The sequence below is a fragment of the Hemiscyllium ocellatum genome, chromosome 18 (genome assembly GCF_020745735.1).
Source record: "Hemiscyllium ocellatum isolate sHemOce1 chromosome 18, sHemOce1.pat.X.cur, whole genome shotgun sequence".
NCBI lineage: Eukaryota > Metazoa > Chordata > Chondrichthyes > Orectolobiformes > Hemiscylliidae > Hemiscyllium > Hemiscyllium ocellatum.
This window is the reverse complement of record NC_083418.1, coordinates 49,269,242-49,295,137: the sequence shown is the minus strand read 5'-3', so window position 1 is coordinate 49,295,137 and position 25,896 is coordinate 49,269,242. Positions and strand designations below refer to the sequence as shown.

General features: G+C 40.7%; 1 protein-coding gene across 4 annotated transcripts in view; it reads right to left on the bottom strand.

The window, feature by feature from the left end:
• Positions 1–25,896, bottom strand: part of LOC132824446 (nucleobindin-2-like) — a 75,044-nt gene that overhangs the window by 3,484 nt on the left and 45,664 nt on the right. For 2 of the 4 annotated variants that reach the window (XM_060838953.1, XM_060838954.1), the window contains exons 6-12: positions 24,747–24,932; positions 22,823–22,913; positions 21,862–21,920; positions 11,328–11,420; positions 9,794–9,883; positions 8,296–8,466; positions 1,136–1,220 (exon numbers count right to left, since the gene is read on the bottom strand). In XM_060838953.1, the coding sequence (XP_060694936.1) occupies positions 1,136–1,220; positions 8,296–8,466; positions 9,794–9,883; positions 11,328–11,420; positions 21,862–21,920; positions 22,823–22,913; positions 24,747–24,932 (775 nt within the window). Of the gene's footprint in view, positions 1–1,127; positions 1,221–8,295; positions 8,467–9,793; positions 9,884–11,327; positions 11,421–21,861; positions 21,921–22,822; positions 22,914–24,746; positions 24,933–25,896 lie in introns of those variants that run through there. The other 2 variants (XM_060838956.1, XM_060838957.1) reach the window with 1 other exon arrangement.

Sequence of the window (25,896 nt, the reverse complement as noted above, 5' to 3'; positions counted from 1 at the left end):
AGGGAAAAAAAAGAGGAAATCAACATAACAAAATATGTATCGCAGGCATTCAAGTATTGCTGGCAGTGTGGTGCTTGCAGTAACAACCAAAAGATAATTTCAGCACAGGCCCTTCGCCCCTCCAAGCCTGGACCAATCCAGATCCTCTATTTAAACCTGTCGCCTATTTTCCAAGGATCTGTATCCCTCTGCTCCCTGCCCATTCATGTATCTGCCTAGATACATCTTTCATGCCACCTCTGCCACCTCCACTGGCATTGCGTTGCAGGCACCCACCATCCTCTGTGTAAAGAGTTTTCCACGCATATGCCCCTTAAATGATTCCCCTCTCACCTTGAACCCATGACCCCTAGTAATTTTTCCTCACTCTCGGAAAAAGCTTCTTGCTATCCACCCTGTCTATACCTCTCATGAGGTGTTGGACTGGGGTGTACAAAGTTAAAAATCACACAACACCAGGTTATAGTCCAACAGGTTTAACTGGAAGCACACTAGCTTTCAGAGCGACGCTCCTTCATCAGGTGATAGTGGAGGGCTCAATCCTAACACAGAATTTATAGCAAAAATTTACAGTGTGATATAACTTAAATTATACATTGAAAAATTGATTGTCTGTTAAGCCTTTCATCTGTTAGAATAGTGATCGTTTCACTTCTTTCAGATGTAGATCACAAAACCATCTTTTTAAAAAAAGTTGCATTCTTCAACATATTGTCTAGCTATCACCATTGTTAACAGCTAATCAGAGAATAATTTCAGTTACATCACACTGTAAATTTTTGCTATAAATTCTGTGTTAGGATTGAACCCTCCACTATCATCTGATGAAGGTGGGTCGCTCCGAAAGCTAGTGCGCCTCCAGTTAAACCTGTTGGACTGTAACCTGGTGTTGTGTGATTTTTAAACTTTATACCTCTCATGATTTTGTAGACCTCAATCACGTCTTCCCTACCTCCCAACCTCCATTTTCCTTACAAAAATAATCCTAATTTACTCAACCTCTCTTCATAGCTACACCCTCCATACCAGATGAAAGAATATTATGCATCAGGCTATTAAATAGACATTTAAACACAGCTATGCAAAAGGAAGCAAAGATTTATTGGTCACATGATCTTAACAGCAAGTTACAAACCTTGATGGAACTGGAGTTCTCCATTAGGTCCTGCTGGAGGGTGAACCTGCTGTGTCTGTTTTTGTTGCTCCAGATGCTGTACAGCCTATTAGATTTGAGATTAAAAGAATACAACCTATTTTAAAAGTTACATTTTTTGTGTTAATTTTGCCCAAGATGCTAACTAGAAGTCACTGGGAGCACAACAAAATCCCATCTTTTTTCCACAACTGATCAACTCTCATTGAATTGACCAGTGAATGATGCATATGCAAGAACATGAACATTTTTTCTACTTAACATATTTTAAGCAGTCCCAGATCTAGATGGTGATCAATAAAATCCATTACTTCATCCAAATAATGTGCTCGGTTTTTTTTTGCGTCCATTGTTCACACTTCTACATGAGGTATTCTTAGAACCTGAATCTTGTGCTGACCTTGAATCAATCAAGGTCAGCATTATTTTGCATTGTTTCAACTTATCTGCAATAAATTTTCTTTACTCATTATTTTGAAACTTCTATCAGATCTCCTCTTGACCTTGATCTCTCAAATGAAAACAGTTCCACACTGTCTTCATAACTGAAATTTCTCACCCCATCAACCAATCTCCAATGGATCCACATACTCCGTATTAAAATGGTGTTCAGAACAGTACACAATACTCCAGCTGAGGTCTAATAAGTATATTGGATAGGTTTAGGACAACTTTTCTCGTGTACTCTATGCTCCAATAATAAAACTCAGGAAAGTTTGCTTTTTTAAACTGTTCTCTCCGTCGTCTTGCCACCTTCAATGCAGATCCAGATCTCTCAGCTCATGTACCCATTTATATGTCTTATCCACTATTTCATATTAACTATTCATGGTCTTTCTACCAAAACACTTCATTTCACATTTCTCCACCGTGACCTCATCTCTCATATTTAGCTACTCCATCAACTTCTTTGTATCATCTTGAAGTTCTACTCTGTTCTCCTCACAATTTACAATACTTCCGAGTTTTGTATCATCCGCAAATTTGAAATGATTCCTGCACACTGATATCTAGACTGTTAATATGTATACTGCATATGTACATATCAGGGAAAGCAAGGGCCCCAAATACAAACTCCTAGTGATTTCCACTACAAAACCCTACTGTTCAGCTATGTTTCTCCCCAATCCTTAGTTCCAGTGTATCCAACCCAGCTTTGTTCTTAGTTTACTGAAACTGGCTCCCCCCAGCTAAGTTACGCTGACACTTAATTGCCTACTGTCCTTTTATACATTACCCTGCCTTCAGATACAATGAACACTGTCTCCTAAAATGTTCCCCAATGATGCTTTATCAACTTGCCCCACTTCATTTCCAAAAAAAATGTCCAACAGTTTCTCCTTTCTAGTTGGATTTCACATGTACTTTTATAGAAACATACCCTGACCACAATGAATGGAGATTTACCCCTCCCTAACCTTCATGCTATCTCTGTTCTTATCCGTTTTTGGGTAGTAATTAAACTCGAAGATTTGCATGTTTCTGTAACTTCCCCAAAGATCTGTTTTTCTACATCCTTTTCCCATCAGTAGGTAGTCTATAGGTTGCATGACTCAATGTAATTGTGCCCTTTTAGTCTTATGTCTGGCCAAACTGATTATCACTGAGCCCCCTGGGACATTTACATTCTCCAGTAATTCAATGTTCTTCATAATCACTAGCACCACCCTTCCTCCTTTTCTTTGTTTCCCAGATTTTCCAAACATCTTGTACCCAGGGATCCTTTAAAATCTGTCTTATATAAAATATAGAACACAGAACAGTACACCAATGGAACAGGCCCTTCAACCCATCATGTCTGTGCTGACCTGGATGCTATTCTAAACTAAACTTACCTAGCTGCACATGGTACATTTCCTTCTTTTCCCTACATGTTAATGTGTCTGTTTAAATACTGTTTAAATTGTGGTATTGGATCTGCTTCTAGCACCTCCCTTGGAAGCATGTTCCAGGCACCTACTGTGTAAAACACTTGCCATGCACATCTTTAAACTTCCCGTTCTCATCTTAAATCTATGCCCCCAATCACAAAAACAACAATTACTAGCAAAACTCAGCAACTCTGACAGCATCTGTGGGGAAAATGCAGAATTAACGTTTAGAGTCTACTTACTCTTCATCAAAATCCCAAGCTCACTAGTATTCAACATTTCTGCTCTGAAAAAAAGATTTTGACTAACTGTCCTATCCATGCCCCTCAAATTTTTTTTAAACTTCTGTTAGGTCACCATTCCACCTTCAATATTGGAGTAAAAACAGTCCATATTTGTCCAATGTCTCCTATAGCTAGTACACTCCAATTCACCGAATCTCCTAGTAAACCTCTTTTGCACCTTCTCAAAAACCTCTATATCCTTGTCATAGCGGGGCAACCAGAACTGCACACAATACTCCAAATGTGGTCTAACTAGACAGTCATAGAATTAAAGAGATGCACAGCACAGAAACAGACCCTTCAGTCCAACCTGTCCATGCCAACCAGTTATCCCAACCCAATCTAGTCCCACCTGCTAGCACCCGGCCCATATCCCTCCAAATCCTTCCTATTCATATACCCATCCAAATGCCTCTTAAATGTTGCAATTGTACTAGCCTCCACCACTTCCTCTGGCAGCTCAGTGCATACACGGACCACCCTCTGCGTGAAATATTTGCCCCTTAAGTCTCTTTTATGTCTTTCCCCTCTCACCCGAAACCTATGCCCTCTAGTTCTGGACTCCTCGATCCCAGGAAAAAGACTGTCTATTTATCCTATCCATGCCCCTCATAATTTTGTAAACTTTTATAAAGTCACCCCTCAGCCTCCAATGCTCCAGGTAAAACAGCCCCAGCCTGTTCAGCCTCTCCCTATAGCTCACATCCTCCAACCCTAGCAACATCCTTGTAAATCTTTTCTGAACCCTTTCAAGTTTCACAACATCTTTCCGATAGGATGGAGGTCAGAATTGCATGCAATATTCCAACAGTGGCCTAATCAATGTCCTGTACAGCTGCAACATGACCTCCCAACTCCTGTAGTTGGCAAATGCGGTGCCGATTCCTGAAGAAGGGCTTATGCCCGAAACATCAATTCTCCTGCTCCTCGAATGCTGCCTGGCCTGCTGTTTTTCCAGCACCACATTTTTCAACTCTGGTCTCCAACATCTGCAGTCCTCACTTTCTCCTCCCAATCCTGTACTCAATAATCTGACCAATAAAGGAAAGCATATCAAACGCCTTCTTCACTATCCTATCTACCTGCTACTCCACTTTCAAGGAGCTATTAATCTGCACTCCAAGGTTTCTTTGTTCAGCAACACTCCCTAGGACCTTACCAATTAAGTGCATAAGTCCTGCTAAGATTTGCTTTCCCAAAATGCAGCACCTCGCAGTTATCTGAATTAAACTCCATCTGCCACTTCTCAGCTGGGCAAGATCCTGTTATAATCGGAGGTAACCCTCTTCGCTGTCCACTACACCTCCAATTTTGGTGTCATCTACAAACTTACTAATTCTACCTCTTATGCTCGCATCCAAATCATTTATATAAATGACAAAAAGTAGAGGACCCAGCACCAATCCTTGTGGCACTCCACTGGTCATAGGCCTCCAGTCTGAAACACAACCCTCCACCACCACCACCAACATCTGTCTTCTATCTTTGAGCCAGTTCTGTATTCAAATAGCTAGCTCACCTTGTATTCCACGAGATTTAACCTTGCTAATCAGTGTCCCATGGGGAACCTTGTCGAATGCCTTACTGAAGTCCATATAGATCATATGTACTGCTCTGCCCTCATCAATCCTCTTTGTTACTTCATCAAAAGACTCAATCAAGTTTGTGAGACATGATTTCCCACACACAAAGCCCTAATCACACACTATCCCTAATCAGTCCTTGCCTTTCCAAATACATGTACACCCTGTCCCTCAGGATTCCCTCCAACAACTTGCCTACCACTGAGGTCAGGCTCACCAGTCTATAGTTCCCTGACTTATCCTACCATCCTTCTTAAACAGTGGCATGATGTTAGCCAACCTCCAGTCTGCCGGCACCTCACCTGTGACTATCAATGATACAAATATCTCAGCAAGAGGCCCAGTAATCTCTTTCTTTGCTTCCCACAGAGTTTTCGGGTACACCTGATCAGGTCCTGGGGATGTATCCACCTTTACCAGTTTCATGACATCCAGCACTTCCTCCTCTGTAATCTGGCCATTTTGCAAGATGTCACCACCTATTTCCTTACAGTCTATATCTTCCATATCCTTTTCCACAGTAAATACTAATGCAAAATATTCATTTAGTATATCCCCCATTTTCTGTGGCTCCACACAAAGGCCACCTTGCTGATCTTTCAGGGGCCCTATTCTCTCCCTAGTTACCCTTTTGTCCTTAATATATTTGTAAAAACCCTTTGGATTCTCCCTAATTCCATTTGCCAAAGCTATCTCATGTCCCCTTTTTGCCCTCCTGATTTCCCTCTTAGGTATACTCTACTGCCTTTATACTCTAAGGATTCACTCGATCTATCCTGTCTGTACCTTACATATATTTCCTTCTCTTTCTTAACCAAACCCTCAATTTCTTTAGTCATTCAGCATTCCCTGTACCTACCAGCCTTCCCTTTCACTCTGACAGGAACATACTTTTTCTGGATTCTCGTTATCTCATATCTCAAGGCTTCCCATTTTCCAGCCGTTCCTTTACTTGCGAACATCTGCCCCCAATCAGTTTTCGAAAGTTCTCGCCTAATACCGTCAAAATTGGTCTTTCTCCAATTTAGAACTTCACCTTTTAGATCTGGTCTATCCTTTGCCATCACTATTTTAAAACAAATAGAATTATGGTCGCTGGCCGCAAAGTGCTCCCCCACTGACACCTCAGTCACCTGCCCTGCCTTATTTCCCAAGAGTCAGTCAAGTTTCGCTCCATCCACATACTGAATCAGAAAATTGTGTTGTACACACTTAACAAATTCCTCCCCATCTAAACCTTTAACACTATGACTGTCCCAATCTATGTTTGGAAAGTTAAAATCCCCTACCAGAACCACCCTATTATTCTGACAAATAGTTGAGATCTCCTTACAAGTTTGTTTCTCAATTTCTCTCTGACTATTGGGGGGTCTATAATACAATCCCAATATGGTGATCGTCCCTTTCTTATTTCTCAGTTCCACCCAAATAAACTTTACTGGATGTATTTCCAGGAATATCCTCCCTCAGCACAGCTGTAATGCTATCCCTTATCAAAAATGCCATTCCCCCTCCTCTCTTTCCTCCCTTTCTATCCTTCTTGTCGCATTTGTATCCTGGAACACTAAAGCTGCCAGTCCTGCCCATCCCTGAGCCATGTTTCGGTAATTGCTATGATATCTCAGTCCTATGTTCCTAACCATGCCCTGAGTTCATCTGCCTTCCCTGTTAGGCCCCTTGCATTGAAATAAATGCAGTTTAATTTATTAGTCCTACCTTGTCCCTGCCTGCTCTGACTGTTTAACTCGCTTCTGTTCTCAACTGTACCAGTCTCAGATTGATCTCTTTCCTCAGTATTTCCCTGGGTCCCACCACCCCACCTTACTAGTTTAAATCCTCCCCAGCAGTTCCAGCAAATTTCCCTGCCAGTATATTAGTCCTCTTCATGACTTCCTCAACAAACAATCAAATTTGAGACACAAGACCTCTCCAGCACAAAGCCTTGCTGACTATCCCTAATAAGTCCATTTTTTTCCCAAATGCAAGTAAATCATGTACCTAAGAATCTTCTCCAATAATTTCCCTAACATTGATGCAAAGCTTATCAGCCTATAAGTTTCATTGATTATCCTTGTCACCCTTCTTAAACAAAGGAACAACATTAGCTGTTCTCCAGTCTTCTGGGACCTTGTCTGTGCCTAAAGAGGAAACAAATGCCCCAGCAATGTCCTCCCTTATCTCCTTCAGTATTCAGGGGTAGATCCCATCAGGCCCTGACGGCTTATCTGATTAATGTTTCTCAAGAAACCTGTAACAAAGCTGGTCCCTTTTTGCTAAACATTGTTCCTTTTCTCAAGGATACTGTGTCCTTGATTTTTTTTCAGAGAGGTTGCAAACAGGCCTTGCTCTGATTAGACTTGTTTGGTACAGAGATGAAAAGGATTTTGAGAGGACTTTTGTTTATGTAAACAGATGAGATTTCATCAAAGTGGTCATGTTTTAGAAGTGACCTGTATAATGTGCGGGGAGTGGTCAGCTCTCTAGCTGAGAAGTTCAGTCCAGAACTACTTGGGAGTTCAACAGTGAGTTGTGTGGAAACTCTGTCTCCTTGTGCCCTTCTCACTTCAACCCGTAAGCATTTATTCCATTATTTTAAACTTTTTTTATGGAGGTTTGCTTATTGTGACTGTTGTGTATATTTGGAACAGCATAATTAAGTCTAGTTCAGATAGCCTGAGTTCTGTAGGGGTTCTTTACTCTATTCTTCGTCTTTCAGTGTGTAATATTGTGAATACATTTTTGTCTGTTTTAAAACACGGTAGTCAACTTAGCTAACTCACTCAGAGTAACTTTCACTGTACACTTACCAAAACAAATTGTAAAGTTATTGTCTGAGCTACCTACTTAAGAATGTTTTGAGTGGTACGGCCGAGTCCATAACACACCCAACACCACTTCCTCCCTAATACCGAGAATATCAACTACCCCCTCTAACCTTATCATCCTCTATGTCCTTGTGAATAGTGACATGAATTACTCGTTAAGGACTTCACTCATTTCTTCTGGCTCCACACATGAATTCCCTCCTTTTTCCTTGAGTGGACCTACTCCTTCCTTAGCTACCCTCTTGTACCAGATAGATGTAGAAATTATCTTAGGATTTTCCTTAGTCTTATTTGCCAAGGACCTCTCCTCATTCCTTGTTTAAGTTCTTTCCTGCTTCCTTTATACTCAAGAGACTGGTTTGATTTCAGATTGCTAAACCTTAAATGCATAGAGCATAGGAAATTAGATTGTGGGGTTACGGATGCAGATAGCTATTTTGAAATATTATGTAGTGGTGATGATAGACCTAACTCAATGAAGTGCAAGACTTGCACAGGAGTTCACTGACAAAAGGACAAAGTTGAGGTGAATACAACAGCTGCATTTAAGGAGAATGCAAATAAACACAGAATGTTTACCTGCTGGAACTCAAATTTCTGTGCTTGGAGCTGGTCTTGTTGAAGCTGCAGCGCTTCACGCTGTTTCAACAGATCATCTGATTTCATTTGCAGTTCATGCTCCTGCTGAGACAGTCGTCTTTCAAACTCTTGTAGCTCATCTTCTGAATAAAGCTCCTGTTCATCTAGAGTCTGAGCAACAATATGCACAAGGAAATCAAACAGCTCACAAACTACAAGTAACTACTGGGTTATTAGAGAAAGGAATAGTTAACCAACTGATAATTATTTTGAATTGAATTTCATAAAATTTAATTAGTTCATAATTAGTAACTACTTTAAAATAATGAAATAGGTTCATGGGTAGCAAATGCAGCACAACAGGTCAGGCAGCATCCGAGGAGCAGGGGAATTGACGTTACAGGCATATGCCCTTCATCAGGAATGAGGCTTATGGGTCGGCAGACAGAAATAAATGGGAGAGGCAGTGGAGCTGGAGTGAAAGGCAGCTGGGAATATAACAGATAGATTTTGGGGGTGGGGGGGGGGAATAGGTGATAGGTCAGAGAGGAGGGTGGAGCAGTTGGATAGGAAAGATGATGCTGAGGAGCTTCAGGGCAGAGGAGATGAGAGACACGCTCACTAAGATCCTTGTCAGAGGAGGAGGAGAACTTCTTCGAGGTGGGCATCCTAGTAAGAGGCTTCGCAGTAGGGTTATAATCAACTAGGAGATAGTGAGGACCGCATATGCTGGAAATCGGAATCAAGAGAGTGTGGTGCTGGGAAAGCACAGCAGGTCAGGCAACATCCGAGGAGCAATAGAATCAACATTTCAGGCTTAACTGCTTCATCATGATCTCTGGGACACCCTGCACTAGCCAACCCCACTGCTCTGTGGCTAAACACTTCAACTCCGCCTCCCACTCCACCAAGGACATGCAGATCCTGGGCCTCCCACATCACCAAACCCTAAGCACTCGATGCCTGGAAGAAGAATGCCTCATCTTTCAGCTTGGGACCCTGCAACCACAAGGGATTAATATTGATTTCACCAGTTTCCTCATTTCCCGTCCTTCCCCCACCTTATCCCACTCTCAAGCTCCAACTCAGTACTGCCCTCCTGACCTGTCCATCGTCTTTTGTACCTTCTGCTCCACCCTCCTCTCCGACCTATCACCTTCACCTACCTATTGCATTCCCAGCTAACTTCCCCCCAACTCCACTCCTCTCACATTTATCTGAGCCCCCCAGCCCACAAGCCCCAGATGAAGGGCTTTTGCCTGAAACGTGGATTCTCCTGCCCTTTGGCTGCTGCCAATGATCTGTTGTGCTTTTGCACACCACATTCTCGACTCTGATCTCCAGCATCTGCAATCCACATTTTCTCCAATCTATCATACATGCAATGAACAGAAATGTTGACTGCCCTCACTCTAACCAACAATTGGAAAGCACAACAGTTGTGGTCATATCACCGTTCCAGTGAGATCTTTTCCCCTTGTGTTACAGGTCTCCTTACCTCCCAATTATCAGCATCCACAAACTCCTTCTTCTCAGAAGCAGTTAAAAATTCATCAACAGATATCAGTCGGTCCTTGTTTATATCAATCTGAAAAGATCACAAAACAACATTTGTTGTACAATGTAATGTTGAACACAATGATAATTTGCTTTTATACAGTACCTTGAAGATAAAAAAAATGACCAACACAAGAGGAGTTAGAGGAAACTTTTCATTTTTGTTTAAAAGAAGACAATATGCCGAGCTTTGCCATGAGAATGTGGTGAAGTAAACTAAAGTTTGTCAAAATACATTGGTTTCAAGGCGTGTTTTAAAGACACAATGCAGAGGGTGAAGCCAAGGTAGCTAAAGGCGCTGCCAAAAAAATGTGGGAGTCTCATGTAGAAATAAAGCAAAATCAAAGAACACAGGATACTGGAGGAGCTAGAAGATCTAAAGGTTCCCATTGGCTAAGATAGAACCAAGACATTTCTGAAGATTAAGTCTTAGCATTCAAATTCAGTGAGAACAGGGTGATCAGCTAGGATCAAGTAACATTCCAGTATGAAATCAGATTAAAAAAAGGAACTTATATCTGAACTTTGAAAGAGTTTAATAGAGGTCGATAAAAGATTGAGGAAATTAAGTCTAGGTAAAAGATTTAAGTGACAGTGGGAGTGAGATCAGTGTAGAAGCAGACAAAAGTAAGCGATTTTGTGCTGGGTAAGACATGTTCTAAACATCATCCAGGGTCAAAATTGGCAAGGGAGTGAATTCTACAATGGGGAATTAAAACCACAGATTGTGTTTCTAACATTCAGATGGAGGAGGTTTGTGACTAATGCTTGAATGTGGAGATGATCATCAAATTAAAGGAAGGAGTAGGTAGTGAGATCTGGATTTTACAGAATGGCCAGGATGGTCTTGGCGCTGCGTAAAATGTAAACCAAATCAAAATGTATTTTAGGAAAAGACAGATTTACAGCTAGGATGATAAGTTTAAAAAAAAAATAAGGGCGAAAGGGAATTTACATGGGATTTTGGTTGGAGATAAATAAGACAGTAGTAGATTACTTGGGGAAACAAGATGATATTAGCAATCTTTAAAGAGAAATGGATATTGTCTGAAATGACAGCATCAGCAAACAAATAGTTCAGAATATAGTGCAGACCAACTGAGTATATTTCCGAAAACTTGAAGAATCTAATTTGATGAAGAATTAAAAGGTGACCGGTCATTTCTAGTGACACTCAAGTTTGCATCCCTTGGACTTAAACACAAGCGTCAATGGTCGACTATGACACATAATGCAATATTATTGTTAATATGCAATTCTTAAAACAAGTTTCATTAATTGAGGTTCATCAATACAAACCAAAATCATTTGAATAAGGAACAAAATAAATAATTGATTAATTGACATTTCAAACCCTTCAAAAATCTTAGTCTAAATTCTCATTTAAGCAAGTCATTCTATTATTCAAACGTATTTGAAGAGCATAAAAAGGCAGCATTAAGCATTGTTTTCTGCTCATCATACAAGTTCAATACCTCTTTCATAACATGCTCCCTCATTCTCAATCGTTCTTCTTCCATTTCTATCATATCATCTTCCTCATTGTTAGGGTCATAAATCTTCTCCAGCTGCAAAGTTAATAGAAAGAAGAAGAAACTTATAATTAAATCTCTAACACTGCCATTCATCCAAGAGCAACTTAGCAAAGCCAACATCTACATACCTTTAGCAGAAACACATTATATTGTTATGAAACATGCTCGAAGTTAAATGAACCTTTCCAAGAATTCTGAAGCTCTCAATTTTATGACCTTGCAATTACTGAAGTGTTAAAATTAGAGATACAGATACCAGGAGTGTGGTGTGGCAAGACTTAAAATGCACTAGAATTTACACAAAAATTTTATTTCTCCCTACTGGTTTGGAATAGCTACCAGTTAGGTTAACAAATGCTTAAAATAGTTCAGATATAGTTCAGAAACATAATGCAAATATCAGAGAATAAATCATCTCCACCATATCAAATTTCTCCATGATAAAATATTCCACATATTTTTAAAATAATATTTTAAATTTTTTTTCCTTTTAATCTTGGTTTCTATTTTAATCCTGTCACACACACTTCTTTTGCTACTTGGAAATTTACACTAAAGCAAAGGATACCAAAAGCTTTTGACTTTCTGATCTGCTGTACAACAAATGCTCCAATATGATTGGCAGCTTATTTACCTTCTTGCTGATATCGCTATTGCTGAATGACATTGACCTGTCCCCAAACTTGAGCCCCTTGTCAGGAAAGAAACAAACAATGCTACAAAGATCACAGAAATTTACTGACTATGGTGAGTCAATGGCCCAAAATGTTTCATTATGGGAGTGAGCCACCTTTCACAGTGCTCTCAAGGGCTGTGCATCACCTCCGTTAAGCCAGGGGATGAGGAGATCTAGGAATTGAATATGCTTGGTTTTGCTGCTTCATATTCTAAAAGGTCATCACATTTGTGGGAAATTGTAATTACAACTGTAATTACAGAATATTTCCATCAATGTTGATATTGTTGAAAGCATGAGACATAAAAGCATTGTGATGTTGTTATTGGATTAGTATCCAGAGAGCCAGGTATTGTTCTGGGGAACCAGGTCCAAATGCCACCACAGCAGATGGTGAAATCTAAAATCATCAGATCACAACACTATAGAAATATAGAAAGTAGGAGAGGTAGTAGGTCATTCAACTCTGAGTCTGTTCTGCCATTCAATATGATCATCCAACTCAGTACCTTAGTCTGTCTTTCTCTCCATATCTTTAGTCCCTTTAGTGCAAAAAAACTACATCTAACTCCACTTGAAGAAATTTAATGTTTTGGCTTCAACCATGTTCTCTGGCAGAGAAATCCACAGGGTCACCACTGTCAGGATGAAGAAATGGCTCATCATCTCAGTACTAAATGACCTATCCTGTATCCTTAGACTGTGACCTCTAGTTCTAGACTCCCCAGTCACTGGAAACATCCTTTCTGTATTTACCTATCTAAGCACATTAGAATTTTATAGGTTTCTGAGATTCCTTTTCATTCTTTTTAAATAAAGTTAATATAGTCTTAACAGATCCAATCTCTATTTAAACATCAATCCTGCCACCCCAGGAATCAGTCTGGCAAACCTCTGTTGCTCTCATTCCCTAGCCTAAGTATCTGTCTCTGATAAGGAGATCGGAAATGTGCACAATACTCCAGATGTTGTCTCACCAAGACCCTGGATAAATTGCAACAATGATGTGGAGGTGTCGGAGTTGGATTGGGGAGGACAAAGTTTTTCCTTCTAATGAAGGAGCAGCACTCCAAAAGCTAGTACTTCCAAATAAACATGTTGGGTTATAACCTGATGTTGTATGATTTTTAACAATTACAACAAGACATGCCTACTCCCGTACTTGAATCCTCTTGTTATGAACTTCGGGTAAAAAATGAGGCCTGCAGATGCTGGAGATCACACTTGAAAATGTGTTGCTGGTTAAAGCACAGCAGGTTAGGCAGCATCCAAGGAATAGGAAATTCGACGTTTCGGGCATAAGCCCTTCATCAGGAATGACGAGAGTGTGCCAAGCAGGCTAAGATAAAAGGTAGGGAGGAGGGACTTGGGGGAGGGGCGATGGAGAGGTGATAGGTGGAAGGAGGTCAAGGTGAGAGTGATAGGCCGGAGTGGGGTGGGGGCGGAGAGGTCAGGAAGAAGATTGCAGGTTAGGAGGGCGGTGTTGAGTTGAGGGAACCGACTGAGACAAGTTGGGGGGAGGGGAAATGAGGAAACTGGAGAAATCTGAGTTCATCCCAAATGGTTGGAGGGTTCCCAGGCGGAAGATGAGGCGCTCCTCCTCCAGCCGTCGTGTTGTTATGTTCTGCCGGTGGAGGAGTCCAAGGACCTGCATGTCCTCGGTGGAGTGGGAGGGAGAGTTAAAGTGTTGAGCCACAGGGTGGTTGGGTTGGTTGGTCCGGGCATCCCTGAGGTGTTCTCCTCATTCCTGATGAAGGGCTTATGCCCGAAACGTCGAATTTCCTATTCCTTGGATGCTGCCTAATCTGCTGTGCTTTAACCAGCAACACATTTTCAAGTCCTCTTGTTATGAAGGCCAACGTACAATTTTCTTCTTGACCACTTACTGCATCTGCATGTAAAAGAACACCCAGGCCTCAATGTAGCTCGCTTTGCTCAATCCATCTGCTTTGTCATTTTTGTACCAAAGTGGATAACCTCACAGATATCCAGAATATACTCCATCTGCCAAGCAAAGCATCTCTGTATCCTTCTCGCATCCAGTTTTTGTCATGTGCAAACTTAGAGGTATTACATATTGACGAGGGAATTAAATGTATTTTGAAAATTGGGGTCCACGCACTAATCACTGTAGTTCCTTATTAGTTGCTGGCTGCCACTTAGAAAAAGATCCATTTTTTCTTACTCTTTGTTTCCTTCTGCCAATCAATCTCTATCCGTGCCATCTAATAATAACTATGAAATGATCATAGATTGTCATAAAAATCTCATCTCATTCATTAATGTATACGCCTGATGTGGCCTATACATGATTCCAAAACTGTCCTCTGAAATGGCTTAGCAAGATACTCAGTTCTATCAGACTGCAAAACAAAAGCCTTGAAGAAGATATGAAACCAGATGGACCACCAGGGATCAACCTAGAGACCGGAAATACAAATGCCTCCCGAAAACTGCAAAAGTCCTTGTTACCAATATCTGGGGCAGTGCCAAAATTGGAAGAGTCAAGGAACAGCCCAGCATCATGCCCCAGGTAACAACATCAAAATCCCTGGATCTGTCATATCCCACCAGTAGAATAGACCAAGCACAGTGGCAGCACAGTGATATAAGTAAGGAGGAAGTTGCCCTAAGAGCCCTCAACATTGACTCTAGACCTCATTAAATCTCATGGCATTAAGTCAGACATGTGCTATTACCACATACCTTCACCAGCCACTCAGATGATGAATTAGTACTCCTCTATGTTGAATATCACTTGGCAGAAGTCCTAAGGATGGCAAAATGGAGTCTTCATAATATACCACCTAGACTGGCTTGGCAGCAGCATGCCTGATTAAGCTGGTCGTATCCTAATGGACTTAGTTGTCAGACTGGGTCTGCTGCAAATGAAGAAGCAGTTTGTCGGTGATGGCATCAATAGGACTGAACATTGCACAGTCCTTGTCACATCGTCAGAGTGAGGATGTCTTCCATCTTGTTTTAGGGCACTACCACTGTGCTACAGGAGGTAGATTTTGAATACAGCTAGCAACTCAAGGCTAGGCATCGTGATATACTGTGAGCCAACTACAGCAGCAAAATTTTATGCGAACTCAATCTGGCCTGACACATCCATAACTCTACATTAAAATCAAACAAGGGATCCACACTAGCTCAAGGAAGAGTTCAGAAGAATATGCCAGAAGCAGCACCAAGTATACCTAAAAATGAGATGTCAACCTGGTGAAGCTACAACATAGGATTAACTGCAGTCAACTAGCATAGCAGCTGGTAATAGGCAGTTCAAAGTGATTTTACAACCAGCAAATTAAGATCAAAGTTCTCCTTTCCTGCTACTTCCAGCTGAGAATGGGGTTAGAATATTAAGCAGCTCACTTGAGGAAGACAGTTCACATGTATCATCAACCCCAGCAACGGGGAGTTTAGCATATCAATATAAAAGATAAGGGTGAATTGTTTGTAACAATATGCAGCCAGAAGTGCCAGGTGGATGATCCACTTTGGCCTACTCTGTTAGACCCCGGCATTGCACCAGTCTTCAGGAAATTTGATTCACCTCAAAATGATAACATGAAATGACTGAAGGCCTTAAAATATCACAAAGTCTATGAAACTTGACAACACTGTGGCAATAGTATTGAAGATCAACATTCCTTCTAAGCGGTGCACAGCCACTCCAAGGTCCATACACTGATTGGTGTACCAATACCATTTGCAGCATTGGCTTCTGATCATGTACCACACACAGTCCTTGGAGGTCCATGCGGAAGGAAAAAAAGCAAATACCAGTATACTGCTGAAGATTTGTTCTCCAGAATTTGTGATACCTCTGGCCAAAAGGTTTCAGTACAGCTACAAAAGCGGCATCTACCCAATAATGTGGAAAACTACCCAGATATGTCTTGTACATAAAACGCTTGACAAAGAGGCACACAGTGTGGTCAGTAGTGTCACTGGACCCAGGGTAATATTCTGTAAGAGATGGTTCGAATTTCGCCACAGCAGATGATGAAATTTGAATTCAATTTTTAAAAATCTGGAATAAAATCTGACATAATGACAACTCATGTGGCCATAGCTGACTGTTGTTAAAACTCATCTGGTCCAGTAATATCTTCTAGGGAAGGAAATCTGCCCTCCTTACCTGATCTAGCCTACATTGGACTCCAGACCTACAATAATGTAGATGCCTTCTGAGCAACGAGCTGGTGAGGGCAGAAATAGGAGGATAGAGCAGATGAATACATGGCTAAGGAGATGGTGTATAGGAGAAGGATTCACATTTTTGGATTATTGGAATCTCTTCTGGGATAGAAGTGACCTGTACTAGGACAGATTGCACCTAAATTGGAAGGGGACTAATATACTGGCAGGGAAATTTGCTAGAGCTGGTCGGGAGGATTTAAACTAGTAAGGTGGGTGAGGTCAGACCCAGGAGATAGTGAGGAAAGAGATCAATCTGAGACTGGTACAGTTGAGAACAGAAGCAAGTCAAACAGTCAGGGACAAAGTGGGACTAATACATCAAATTGCATTTATTTCAATTTGGTGAACAGATGAACTCAGGGCATGGTTAGGAACATGGGACTGGGATATCATAGTAATTACAGAAACATGGCTCAGGGATGGGCAGGACTGGCAGCTTAATGTTCCAGGATACAAATGCTACAGGAAGGATAGAAAGGGAGGCAAGAGAGGAGGGGGAGTTGCATTTGTGATACAGCTGGACTGAGAGAGGATATTCCTGGAAATACATTCAGGGAAGTTATTTGGGTGGAGCTGAGAAATAAGAATGGGATGATCACCTTTTGGGATTGTATTATAATCTCCCTAATAGTCAGAGGGAAATTGAGAAACAAACTTGTAAGGAGATTTCAGCTGTCTGTAAGAATAATAGGGTGATTGTGGTCGGGGATTTTACTTTCCAAACATAGACTGGGGCTGCCATAGTGTTAAGGGTTGAGATGGAGAGGAATTTGTTAAGTGTGTATAAAAACTTTTTCTGATTCAGTATGTGGATGTACCTACTAGAGAAGGTGCAAAACTTGACCTATGCTTGGGAAATAAGGCAGGGCAGGTGACTGAGGTGTCAGTGGGGGAGCACTTTGGAGCCAGCGACCATAATTCTATTAGATTTAAAATAATGATGGAAAAGGATAGACCAGACCTAAAAGTTGAAGTTCTAAATTGGAGAAAGGCTAAATTTGACAGTATTAGGCAAGAATTTTCAAAAGCTGATTGGGGGCAGGTAAAGGGACAGCTGGAAAAAGGGAAGCCTTCAGAAACAAGATAACGAGTATCCAGAGAAAATAAAATTCCTGTTAGGGTGAAAGGAGAGGTATAGGGAATGCTGGATGACTAAAGAAACTGAGGGTTTGGTTCAGAAAAAGAACGAAGGATATGTCAGGTATAGACAGGATAGATCAAGTGAATCCTTAGAAAAGTATAAAGGCAGTAGAAGTATAGTTATGAGGGAAATCAGGACATGAGACAGCTTTGGCAAATAGAATTAAGGAGAATCCAAAGAGTTTTTACAAATATATTAAGGACAATAGGGTAACTAGGGAGAGAATGGGACCCCTCAAACATGAGCAAGGTGGCCTTTGTGTAGATGGGGGGTGGGGGGGGGGGGAATACTCAATGAGTATTTTGCATCCATGTTTACTGTGGAAAAGGATATGGAAGATATAGAATGCAGTGAAATAGGTGGTGACATCTTGCAAAATGTCCATATCACAGAGGAGGAAATGCTGGATGTCTGGAAATGCATAAAGGTGGATAAATCCCCAGGACCTGATCATGTATACCCTAGAACGCTGTGGGAAGCTAGAGAAGTGATTGCTGGGCCTCTTGCTGAGATATTTGTATCATCGATAGTCACAGGTGAGGTGCCGGAAGACTGGAGGTTGGCAAACGTGGTGCCACTGTTTAAGAAGGGCAGTAAAGACAAGCCAGAGAACTATAGACTGGTGAACCTGACCTCAGTGGTGGGCAAGTTGTTGGAGGGAATCCTGAGGGACAGGATGTACACGTATTTGGAAAGGCAAGGACTGATTAGGGATAGACAACATGGCTTTATGCATAGGAAATCGTGTCTCACAAACTTGATTGAGTTTTTTGAAGAAATAACAAAGAGGATTGAGGAGGGCAGAGCAGTAGATGTGATCTATATGGACTTCATTGTTGTGGTTCTGTTCGCCGAGCTGGAAGTTTTTGCTGCAAATGTTTTGTTCCCTGGCTAGGGAACATCATCAGTGCTATTGGAGCCTCCTGTGAAGCGCTGCTTTGATGTTTCTTCCGGTATTCCACTATAAATACCGGAAGAAACATCAAAGCAGCGCTTCACAGGAGGCTCCAATAGCACTGATGATGTTCCCTAGCCAGGGAACGAAACGTTTGCAGCAAAAACTTCCAGCTCGGTGAACAGAACCACAACAACGGACACCCGAGCTACAAATCTTCAACCAGACTTTAAATATATGGACTTCAGTAAGGCGTTCAACAAGGTACCCTATGGTAGACTGGTCAGCAAGGTTAGATCTCATGGAATACAGGGACAACTAGCCAAGTGGATACAGAACTGGCTCAAAGATAGAAGACAGAGGGTGGTGGTGGAGGGTTGTTTTTCAGACTGGAGGCCTGTGACCAGTGGAGTGCCATAAGGATTGGTGCTGGGTCCTCCACTTTTTATCATTTATAAAAATAATTTGGATGCAAACAAAAGAGGTATAGTTAGTAAGTTTGCAGATGACACCAAAATTGGAGATGTAGTGGACCTGAAGAAGCTACCTCAGATTACAACAGGATCTTGATCAGATGGGCCAATGGACTGGGAAGTGGCAGATGGAGCTTAATTCAGATAAATGCAAGGTCCTGCATTTTGGGAAAGCAAATCTTACACACTTAATGCTAAGGTCCTTGGGAGTGTCGCTGAACAAAGAGACCTTGGAGGACAGATTCATAGCTGCTTGAAAGTGGAGTCACAGATAGATAGGATAGTGAAGGCGGCATTTGGTATGCTTTCCTTTATTGGTCAGAGTACTGGGTAAATGAGTTGGAAGGTCATGTTGCAGCTTTACAGGACATTATTTAGGCCACTGTTGGAATATTGCGTACAGTTCTGGTCTCCTTCCTATCGGAAAGATGTTGTGAAACTTGAAAGGGTTCAGAAAAGATTTACAAGGATGTTGCCGGATTTGGGCTATAGGAAGAGGCTGAACAGGCTGGGGCTGTTTTCCCTGGAGCATCAGAGGCTGAGGAGTGACCTTATAGAGGTTTACAAAGTTATGAGGGGCATGGATAGGATAAATAGATAAAGTATTTTCCCTCGGGTGGGGGGAGTCCAAAACTAGAGGGCATAGGTTTAGGGTGAGAGGGAAAAGATATAAAAGAGACCTAAGGGGCAACTTTTTCACGCAGAGGGTGGTACTTGAATGGAATAAGCTGCCAGAGGACGTGGAGGAGGCTGGTACAATTGCAACAGTTAAGAGACATTTGGAAGGGTTTGGAGGGATATGGGCCGGATGCTGGCAGGTGGTACTAGATTGAGTTGGGATATCTGGTGGGCACAGATGGGTTGGACCGAAGGGTCTACTTCCATGCTGTATATCTCTATGACTCTAAGTAGGGATGAGTAACAAATGATAGCCCTGCCAGTAACGTTACTTCTGTATATTACAAGTTGGGAGCCTGGCCACTTACTGACCCATCAGTCTGCTCCCAATCACTAAAGTGATGGAAAGGATCATCAACAATGCCATCATGCTCAGTCTGGGTTATGCCAGGCCATTCTACCCCTGACTTCATTGTACTATTGGTTCCAACATGGATGAAGGGCTGAATTCCAGAGGCAAGGTGTGGTGAGCAGGATACCCTTCATATTAAGGTTGAATTTGACCAAGTGGAATGTCAAGGAGCCCTAGCAAAACTAGAGCCAATAGGAATCAGGAAAAAAAAACTTTCCTCTGCTTGGAGTCATACCCAACTCAAAAGGAAAACAGTTGTGGCTGTTGGAGATCACCACTACCCACAGCTGCGTCATAAATGATTTTGCCTCCGTAACAAAGTCAGAAGTGAGCTTTTTTGCAAATTGCTCAGAACCATTCACAAACAGTTCGGTATTGAAAATGTCCAAATGCAGTAAGACCTGAACAATATCCAATTGAGAAGTGGCACGTAACATTTTCAAGGCTATTCCCATCTTCAACAAAAGAGAACCTAACCATACTCCCTGGACATCCAATGACATAATCATTACTGAATCTCCCACTATGAACATCTTTGTGATCACCAGTGATCAGATATTCAACTGGACTGGCCACACAAATGCAATGATTAAAAAAGAAGTGTGTCAGAGGGTAGGAGTCCTGCAGTGAGTCACTCACCACCTGACTCACCAAAGTCCATCTATTATCTTACAAGGCACAAGTCATGTGACTACCCCGCTTACCTGAAAAAGTGCAGTCCAACAACACTCATGAAGCTCAACGTTATCTAGGTCAAAGCAAACAAAGCAACAATTGCACAGTAGCAGCAGTGTTTACCATCTATACCATACCCTGCAGAAATTCACCAAGACACCTTAGGCAACACTTTCTAAACCACAATCACTACCATCTAGAAGGATAAAAGCAGCAGGTACCTCAGAATACCACTACCCTGCACGTTCCCCTCCAAGCCACTCACCGTCCAGATTTAGAAATATATCACCATTTCTTCAGCGCCATGGTCAATATCCTAGAACTGCCCCCATAACAGCATTGTAGATCTACCTACACCAATGGACTGCAGGCATTCAAGGAAGGCACCTCATCACCACCCTCTCAAGGGCAACCAGGGATGGGCAATAAATGCTCACCCAGCCAGCAACATCCCCAATACAAGCAATCAATCAGTAAATGAAAAAAATGTTACAACAGGAATCGCATTAAGAAATTCCAATTTGTTGAAACTTATGCATTACTTACTAAATATTTCTATCATTTTTGCATTCTTTCATTAATTTTTTTTTAAATTTCGAACTTGGTGATATGAAAGTACTCAATGAATGTAATGCAGCAGCATGCACAAAAATGGGCAAAAGTCATAATCAAAAATCACATGGATTACTAATTTGTCAAATAAGAGTTCGCAAACCTAATTTCATTTAATTGAGTTCAGTTTTCCATTATGTACTCCTGTTTAAGACATTCTGAATTACATCATATGAACCAAAAATTAACATTCGTTAAAAAGTATTTAGAAGGCATTAGTCCAGCGCAGTGTGGTTACCAACTCTAAACTTCTTTAAGTAAAGCAATGCCTCAAAGTAAGAAATTTAAAATGAATTATATTCAAAATCTGGAAAATATATAGTTATTTTATCAGAACATTATTTGGGGGGGGTGGATGTCGAAACCTCCCAATTAATCATGACGAGTGATCATAGGACATCGGGTGAGAATCAAGACTTTTATCCCGTTGATAGAAGATAAAACATAAATAAAGTAAAAGAAAAAAAGTTCACAGAAGCACCTACAAGTTTGGCCACTCTAATAAAGTAAAAAGAACCCAAGATCAGATATACAGAATGGGAAGTCAATGAAATGTTGATGGTCATGTCTTTACTTAGAATGTGTAAAGGAGCTTTTCATCAGCACTGGTGGCTCCAAGCATACAGACCACCACTTTAGCTCTGAGTTTGATCATTGATCATGCATGAATTTTACAATGAGACTGGAGACTTCAAATTTAATCTAATTGTGCATCTTCTACTGTCAAAATGTTCTCCAAATGAACTAAAATATTAGTTAATACCTCTTTAGTAAATAATGCTTCCATCTCCTGCTCGTCCAAAAAACCATCACCATTAGTATCTAAGGAGGAAAATATTCTCTCAGTTAATATTTCATAAAGTACAAATACAAACCTAAAACTACTGTTTCAACTTCTATTATTGGTTCTTGGGTTTGAAATTAGTCCATTACCGCCAACTTAATATTTCCCTTAAAATGCCAAAAATTACTGTGGATATTTAATTTTACATTCACATACTTAAGTTGCTTTTTATTTATTTACATTATCATCAAATTCTGCAGTATGCTAAATTTTAAGAACAGAAAACATCTTAACCATTTACCACAGACCCAACAAACAGCTCCTTTCTCTATCTTAGAGCAAGATCCAGTTCCAATCGCCTTCAATAAATTTACCTATAGCTCTGACTGACTGACAGACAAAAGGGTCCTTTACTTACTTCCCTGGATGCTACTAATTATCTGTTTAAATTTCCTCAAATCACCTATTCCTCTCTCCTCCTCTTGTCAGTATAGGAGAATGTGCAGCACAGTCCAGAGACCAGCTGAATCACTTAATTGGCCATTGAAGACTTATAGCTGTGGCATTTTGAGAGACCAACTGGTGAACACCAGTATTCTCCCTAGGGAGGTCACTGGATGAGGGGGTTATGGTCTCCTGATCAGGCACTCCAACAGCTCCTCTCCAATTGTAACGGTCACAAAACAATGTGTGCCTCTGGGACTGAAACACTTCCTGCCCATCAATTAGAATTGGTTTCTCTAACCGTAACAAAAATGGGCACCTTAACACCAGCTCATTAGCTGTGGTCAAAATGTAGCCAAATGGCTAAGAAGGGTTGCTTTCTTGCACATCATGTGGACCATAACTATCCTAAGTCACCATCTCAATCGCTTTGTTCTTTTTAAGTGTTATCCAGCCCAGATACAAGAAGCTGAAAATTAATTAGTCGCAACCTTACCATGCAGCTTGAAGAAGGTCTTGGTATCAAAATCTTCAGGATCAAGGCCATCTGTTTCCTCCCAAACTTCTTTCAACTGATCTTTGCTTCCCTGAAAAAGAATAAATTGAACAGTCGGCAAATGCTCTTCTGTGTTGGAGTTATAGCCACCCGTGGAGGGACATGTTCCAGCTAAATGATCACCAAATTCTGATCACAGATGATGAAGTCTATTTGAAAAAGAAGCAGAAGGATTTAACTTAAAAATATAATTTCAAAAAGAGGACAAACTAAATCATTAACAATTAGGAGATGCCGGAGTTGAACTGGGGTGTACAAAATTAAAAATCACACAACACCAGATTATAGTCCAACAGGTTTAATTGGAACCACACTAGTTTTCGGAGTGATGCTCCTTCATCAGGTGGTTGTGAAAGACTCAACACACAATCAAGGTATTTTTCAATGTATAATTTCAGTTACATCACACTGTAAACTTTTGCTATAAATTCTGTGCCTTGCAATTGTATCCTCCACAACCACCTGATGAAGGAGTGGCGCTCCGAAAGCTAGTATGCTTCCAATTAAACCTGTTGGACTATAACCTGGTGTTGCATAATTTTTAACTAAATCATGAACATGTGAGAAGTACAAACTAGAAAGGGTCTGGCAGTGAAGCGATTGAATCCTCCATGTCAATACGGCATTCGTAAATGAATTTGTGTAGCACTTTAACTCCTCTTTCTCAAGGCCTTAAAGTTGAAAACAATTAAAGTTGTCTTTATTTTAAACATATTGTAAACTCAGTTTAAGAACTTTATCAAACTTAGTCAAACCGCCCACTTGACCTATGTTTCTATCAGAATGGAAGTATTGATAGAATTTGGCATGTAATTAAAATAAGCGAATTACTGTATTAGAGAAGTGTTACTTTCATGGAATAATTATTCTTCAACCCTCCATTATTTCACACATTATATTACTATTCTTTTTTAAGGATGTTTAGTGAATTTGAAACTCCTTGCATTGCCCCTACTCTAATCCTTCATCTTCACAAGAATTATGGAATTCCTTATCTTAGAATCCCTCCCACTTACATGCTAACTATGTATGAAGTGAGTTTAACAGTGCGCAGGTGGAAGGTATTGGCCGGATCAGTACTTGAGAATATATAAAGAGGGACCTACACTCAGTGGTGTAAGAGTCACAAAACTTGTAATGTTTCACTCTAAATATCTAAACTTGTAAAAATAAGCTCTGGTTTCATTTTAACCAACTGACTTAATCAGAGGTTTGACATTACAATCAGAGTTTCTGAAGCTAGTTCCACAATCATTACTTGTTTCATCTCAGCTTGACTCTTACTTTGCCCAGTGCGTCTCTCCTCCAGTTGAATCGTGAAAATGTGTTAATCATGTGACATCTTCACGTTTACATCTTTTCTATGTAGTCTGATAAATCAGAGTGACACCCTGGGATATTAATGAAAAATTTGAGTAATGGGCACACAGGTCTGAAGGAGAATCTAGAGCTGAAAATGTGTTGCTGGAAAAGTGCAGTAGGTCAGGCAGCATCCAAAGAGCAGGAGAATTGACATTTCGGGCAGGAACCCTTCTTCAAGAATGATCCTGAATCATTCCTGAAGAAGGGCTCATGCCCGAAACGTCGATTCTCCTGCTCTTTGGATGCTGCCTGACCTGCTGTGCTTTTCCAGCAACACATTTTCAGCTCTGATCTCCAGCATCTGCAGTCCTTACTTTCTCCTTGAAGGAGAATCTAATCAATAACAAAATCATTGTCACATACAGTTGCTTATTCTAAGGAACAGGCATTGGGCATTCATCTGGTTTTGACTAAACTTGCTCAAATTAAATTTAAGCAAAGTTATACAAATCTCCATGACAAATCTACTTTCTTTTCCAATTTACTGTGTGGCTTCTCTTACTGGATGATTAATTTTTGGGTGATCCTGATGTTTTCTTTTCATCTCATCAAACCGAGCCTCCTCCTCTTTCCTCTTTTCTTCATCTAATGTTTTCAAATACTCCCTCCTCTCATGTTCCTTCAGCATCTCATACTGCTTAAATTCTTCGTGCCGTTCTTTATCATAGTTTTCCAGATCACTGGTTGCCTATATGTATTAAAAACAAAAATAAAACAATTATACTGCACTGAGCATTTGGTCCCATAATTCTTGGTGACACCTGGAACGAGAATGGAAATAGAAATGTTGTGGTTTCCGGACTGCAACCAGATGATATACAATAAACAATAAATCAATGAATGCTTTATAGATACAGACATACAATTATTGGAAGAAAACTGGAAGATGGGCATTTTCAGGAATGAAAATTGTTTAAAGCCATCTGGTTTTATCAAGAAATTAAATCAGTACAATATTGAGAGCTGCAAGCCAACTGCTGTTTACAGATATGACAAGGACACTAGAGATGGGTTTTTCAGTGCTTAGTTATTGGAAAATCTGATTTTGTAAAGATGCAGAGCTCCTTACTACGGATTGCTCAGGAGCACTTTTGAGGCTTTGTTTTCTGTTTACAGGATGAATCACTAAGGAATAAACCAAAGAAGCTGCAAATCTCTTTTTTCCTCTCAGTAGGAGATTTTGGAAACCTCAGTTTCCAAATGCCAGTACTTCTGACTACATTTTAAAGGCTGAAAAGAAACTGGTGGCAACCATTTTCCAAAATCTTGGAAGCAGGCTAATTACAGACCTGAAGCTCTCCAGTCAGTCGAGGGCTGTCAATGATTTGAGTTTGTCAACAGAAACCCAGTGAACCATGCAAATTCATCACATCCTAGCCATTGTTCTCAGACCCTTGGTCCACAAGGCTTTTTATCCCTCCCTCCCTTTTGTCTTTTTAAAAAAAAAGGCAGGCAGGTCATCCCTACACCAATCATTGTCCTTTTGTGTTGTCTTCGTTTGGGATTGAGAAGTTACAGTGTTAAATCTAAATTATAGTTTGACGTTAAGCAGTTTTGGCCACTCATTTGTTTGTAATTAAGAGATTATTTTCAAGTTATTACTCCAGCCCAGCAAAGATTTTCTATTTTGAATAATGATACAAAAAAGCAAT